At 39.7% G+C, this 6,000-nt stretch overlaps 1 protein-coding gene across 1 annotated transcript in view; it reads left to right on the forward strand.

Annotated features, from left to right (window-relative positions):
* Positions 1 to 1,606: 1,606 nt before the first annotated feature.
* The window catches only part of adgra2 (adhesion G protein-coupled receptor A2), a 54,519-nt gene continuing 50,125 nt past the window's right edge, over positions 1,607 to 6,000 (forward strand). Inside the window, exon 1 of the mRNA XM_077522798.1 lies at positions 1,607 to 2,446. Within this exon, the coding sequence (XP_077378924.1) occupies positions 2,202 to 2,446 (245 nt within the window). The 5' untranslated portion in view covers positions 1,607 to 2,201. The remainder of the gene's footprint in view (positions 2,447 to 6,000) is intronic.

Below are 6,000 nucleotides of genomic sequence, written 5' to 3' on the forward strand. Positions count from 1 at the left end.
AGGGGAAAAAAAGGACCCTGACTTCACTGACGTCACTCGACCTCCGGCGACCTCCGTACAGACACAGATCGTGAATGACAAAAATTATTTGCATGATTAGAAACTTATCTCTTTCTTTATTATAACATTAACCTAGTTATTCCAAATAAGTATGATTTGGACTGAGTGTATTAACCAGAACAACAAACAATTTATCAGAATCAGCCATCTTTGTCGTTTACGTTTGCCTCGAACGCTTTGAGGTCAGAACTGGGACAAGCAGATTTCCCACTTTCTCAAATGCAGCATTAGGCACTTTGAAGTCATTTTCGGTCGACAGCAAGTGGAAAAATGGCTGCCCCCTAGCTGTGATGGATATAATTGGGTGACATTTATGGCTTAAGGCTAATAGCCCAAAAAATATACAGTAGTGCAAAAATAAAATAAAAATGGTATTCCACAAACTCAATATCAATCAGAATGCCATGTATAAGGTTCTGCATAGAACATAATCCCCTGGCAATCTCCACAGTAATTTGGTCGGGAAAAGGCGGGACATTCTGTACAATAATTCGAGCTGATTGGACGATGCGACATTCTACACGTTTTTTTTTAACCAATTACCACCATGGATGGAAATGCATTTGTGTCTGTTCATCTTTCTTGTCGATGAGAGGGGAAAGCACGAACATCTTAACAGCTAGAAATGCACGAAGTGCCTCTCGCTGATCAACATTCAAAAAGGAAACGGTGAGTAATTCTGCGAGAACAGAATTGATTGTAGCGTCCATTCGTCCATGTTAGGTTTGTTTGTTAGCTCCGGCGCCGGCGCTGGCTTCCTGGTTTCGTCACAGTTGCATATCCCGCCCCCAAACACAATGTGGCTGGTGGTTCGGAACGACGGTTATCTGCGGGAGTGGTACAAGATGGATTCTCCGGAGTTTGTGAACTCATAAGTACCGCGAGAATTCACCTTGCGAGTTGTATTGCAAGGTTAAGAACATATCGTTGAAAAGGAAATTTTGACTCCAATTAAATTATCTTTTCGAGTAGCTGCACTTTACTTGGGTATTTTTTTTCTGGTGAATTTTTACATTTTGCACATATATTTACATACATTACATGGGATACACTTTTTTTTTTTTAATTTAATTTATTTTCCCAGTTTACCATGTTATCAAAGCTATGTGGAAAGGTTGTATATATTTTTTTTTCATCTCAGTATGAGCAATGTGCAAGTTAATATAAGACGGATATTAAATATAATTGACAGTAAAAAAAATACTTTTGCAATTAATTATATTTATGTGTCTGGTCCTTCTGTTATTATTATTATTATTATTATTATTATTATTATTATTATTATTATTATTATTATTATTATTATTATTATTATACTAATTAAGTAAAAGTTAAAAAAAAAAATCAGACCTTCTGCTTTAAACAAGAATCCGCACTACTTTACACTAATGTACAGTTACTGTATGCCACGTCTAGTCGGGACTACTGTACTTGTGAGGAGTTGTTCTGCTCATTTGGAAGCGCTAGGACCTGGGAGAGCACTTTGGGGCGCAACAATCGACTGTGGCAAGCGGGCAAAAGGAACCGCTAGATTGGGATTTGACACTGGAGCCATCAACACCGGCTCACCTCCTCTTCTCTTCCTTCTCTTTCGCTGAAGTTGCGCCAGAGGGAAGGAAAAGAAAAAAAAAGGTGAAAAGACGCGCAGCAACTTGGACAAAGTTTTGGAAAACTTCTCTCGTGCCCGGTTCACTCCGTCATACAGATGTCAGTGTGACTTTGAGTGCCGAGTCGTGACTTTCATCAACCGCTGGATTAAGTTGGAGAAAGGACTTCACTCATCTGGACACTCAGAAGAGTCTTCGCGAGTGATGGCAGACTCGCAGTAAGTAGAAAGAAGTGGTTTGGATTTTCCATTGGATTTAAAATCAAAACACCCACCCTCCAAAAAAGAAGAAGAAGGAAAAAAAACATTTGGAGCAAAAGGAACAAGCGCCCCGTTATGACATAACGGAACATTGACAAGGCGACCAGTGTTTAATGTTTTAAAACAGGACCGACTGGTGTGTTTGTGGGGCAAACTTTCTTCACGTTTGTCATATCGGAATCGAGAATAACTTCCACCCTCAACCCCGCTCTGGAGGCTTCATGCCGGAGATATGGGTTGACCGGAGGCTGAGCTGAGACGCAGCCCAAGGACAATGAGCGCGCCCGGGCTTGGCATCCCTGTGCTGCCGGCTCGAGTGGTACTGATGCTGCTGCTCCTGCTGGCCGCCCCCGGGCCGCGGCCGTCCCGGGCGTGCCGCGGGCTGCTCGGCTGCAGCTGCTCGGAGGAGCGCTCCAAGGCGCACGGAGGCCAGCCCGTTGGGCGGAGGGTGAGCTGCGGCAAGGAGGAGCTGTCCGAACCCCCCGAGGCCAGCCTGCTGCCCAACAGAACCGTCACTTTGTGAGTTGATAAGGCCTGAACGCAGCAGAACTTCATTATTCTATACATGGAGTCACTTTCACTTCATCAACTGCTAATTTAGTTATTTATTTAGGCCTACCTTTTCTTTAACATCCCAATTGGCATGAGGTATGGTTACCGTGATGGCCATCAACTCACCAACTTCGCATCATCCCATCATTTTAATAATGCTAGTAAAGAACTCGGTATAACAATGAATACCTCCACTTTTTGGCATATATGCATGTTTTCTTGTCTTAATTATAAGTTCATTTCATGATTGATGAACTTATTGACGACTGACACTGTCAGGGAGGTTTTCATCATTTGGAAATTGGGAGAGACTCCTGTAGAAATCTCAGTATTACGAAATACAATACATTTAGGCATAAGTAATACATGCAGGCCTGCAGTGACTTGTACAAATATAATAACAATTCAACAAGTCAAAATAATTTACCGTTATACCAAAAGTAGCAATAATTTAATACATGGCTCTAAACTCTATATATTACAATCTGTCTGTACAAAATAACACACTGACTTGTAAGTTGTAAAGGCGACAAACTGTTATACCTTGTGGTAATTGTAAAGTTTAGCGTCAGTCCAGCCAGTGCACCGAAAATGGTGTGAATTGTGAACGTTTCAAAATAAGAGTGATAACACAAAGTGCTTTGTTAGCTGCCTTAATCTTGCTAGCTTCTCAGCATTTGCTAAATCTTCATTATTGAGTGCAAAATGTCTTATCCCAATTAATGTACACTTGCCGATTGGTCTGATTTATTATTATTATTATTATTATTATTATTATTATTATTATTATTATTATTATTATTATTATTATTATTATTATTATTATTATTATCATCATCATTATTATTATTATTATTATTATCATATACATATACAACTGTGAGTCTGTGACCGCATGAACTGAGTTTGTATTGAGGATTTGCTACAATTATAATACATGATCATTCAAAATGGGCGTCCTGAACTACTTTGGCCTCAATTTGAGCCAAGTGTGCGCAATGCATCATCATCATCATCACACGATTATGTGGCCCCGCCTCTTCGACACAAGCCTGTCAACTTTAACCATCCTCCCATTCCATGAGAATAAACACAAACACATTTCACTCTCTGACTGCGTCCATTAAATATGGCTCCCAATTACCTTATGCTGAGGAAAGAAACGTGTAGCCTGTGAGAGCGGCGGCGTGACATCATGATAATTTAGCGCCAGTTTAGTCGGATATGTTCATACTGGGATGCACTCATTTGTGTGGTCTATTTGGACTTAAGTTGAAAGAACGGCCGGCTGTGCCAAAACATACAATCTTACGTGATGAATGGGCTCATAATCTATCGGTGACACGTATTTGGGCGGTGTTGGTGTACACTCAATCGGAATTAGTTGTAATACTTTCTTCACAGCTGCTCTCAGACTTTATTCGTTCTCACAGTATGTGTAGTGTCGCTGCACTGTAAGAAAAGGGCTCCACTGGAGTGAACACATGAAGCAAAATAAGTGGATTTGTGCCCCGGGAGAGCCAAAGTCAGCCAGTGGTCCATTTATAGAGCCGTATGTTTCTGGCGTAATAAAGTCAGGATTATACATCTGGTAAACACATTGCAGCAAACAGGAGGGGAAAAAATAGCAGTGGTTGAGGTGATTGAAGATAATTTCCATGGCCACACATACTCATTATGGTTGGCTTGTTTTGGTACAAATACTTAAAAGCTGCCATGAAGCTGTGGACGAAAAAGCATTTATTAGAAGATGCGATTGACTTTATCTTATATGGACAGTGGCATGTTAACTATTTAATGCTCTCATATGCACTACTGAAATTATCTTATATGTCCTGAAATGTTTCATACATCATATTGAAATCGATTTGTACCACCGGAGATAGGCTCCGGCGCCCCCCGCAACCCTGGTGAGGAATAAGCGGTCAGGAAAATGGATGGATGGGTGGATGGATAATGTACCATTTCAGGCGTGTGTATGATTTTCAGTAGTGTATATTAGAAATATCAGTAGAGTGTACGAGAGCATACCAGCAGGGTGCAGTATTAGTGGAAAAAAAATCAGTAGCGTGTATGAGAGCATTTCAGTAGTTTGTACTTGAGTGTTTCAGTAGTGCAATGAGTGAAAAATCCAATAGTGAGTGTGAGAACCTTTCATTAAGATTTATGACTGAAAAAAATAGTATTTCTGTGTATGAAAACTTTTTGGTATTTTGTACAAGAGCATTTCAGTAGTGTACAATTGAAAGAAAAAATCTGTAGTGTGTATGGGAGCATTTCAGTAATTTATATGAGTGAATAAAATTCTGTTGTGTATTAGAGGATTTCACTAGGTGCATGAGAGCATTTCATTAGAGGGTGGTTGAAAAAAATGAGTATTATGTATGAAAGCATTTCAGTATCATGTATGGGCGCGTTTGAGTAGTGTATGAGTGGAAAAAAAACAGTAGTGTGTATTGAGCATTTCAGTAGTGTATATGAGTGCATTTCAGTAGTTTCCTGAAAGCATTTCAGAGCATATATAAGTGAAAAAAATCAGTAGTATTTATGAGAGCATGTCAGTAGTTTTCATGAGAGTGTTTCAGTAACGAATATGGGCAAAAAAAAGCAAGCTTTTTAGTGTGAAAGTATTTCAGTAGAGGATGAGCGAAAAAAAAAAAATCAGTAGTGTGTATGAGAGCATTTCAGGAGCTTACATCAGTGAAATAATTTAGTAGTTCCTATGAGAGCATGTCAGTATTTCACATAAGAGGGTTTCAGTAATGTACTGGTATATTGGCAAAACCAAAATTGATTAGCATCCATGCAACCTTTTTAGTTGTGTGCATGAGAGCATTTCAGTAAAGGATGAGTGAAAAAACAGGAGTGCCTATGAGAGCATTTCAGTAGTGAACATGAGAGCATTTCAGGAGCTTATGTAAGTGAAAGTAGAATGTATGAGAGTATGTCAGTCGTTTGTATGAGAGAGTTTCAGTAACAAAAATGGGCAAAAAAATTTGATGAGCATCCATGCAGGCTTTTTATTTGTGTGCACGAGAGCATTTCAGTAGGGAATGAGCGAAAGAAATCAGTAGTGTGTATGAGAGCATTTCAGTAGTGTACTCGTATATGAGTGAAAAAATCAGTGGTGCGCATGAAAGCATTTCAGTAATTCATATGAGTGGGAAAAAAATCAGGAGTGACTTTGAGAGCATTTCAGTAGTGGGCATGAGAGCATATCAGGACCATATAGAAGTTAAAAAAAATCAGTAATAATTATGACAGCATGTCAGTAGTTCGCATCAGAGCATTTCAGTAATGTATATGAGCTTTTTAGTTGTATGCATGACAGCCTATCAATAGATATGTGAGTGGTAACCCTGTACTATAGAAAGTGGCACACATCCAGTGAGCTTGTGTGGTGTCCACACTCCAATGGACTTTCGTTGGGCCCAGATGTGGAATGTGAGATGCTGCGTCCATATCCATGTTATTCCCGACATTCCTGGATGCGCTCAGAATCCAGCGAGAGTATTCCAGGT

This window comes from Festucalex cinctus, chromosome 5, assembly GCF_051991245.1.
Source record: "Festucalex cinctus isolate MCC-2025b chromosome 5, RoL_Fcin_1.0, whole genome shotgun sequence".
NCBI lineage: Eukaryota > Metazoa > Chordata > Actinopteri > Syngnathiformes > Syngnathidae > Festucalex > Festucalex cinctus.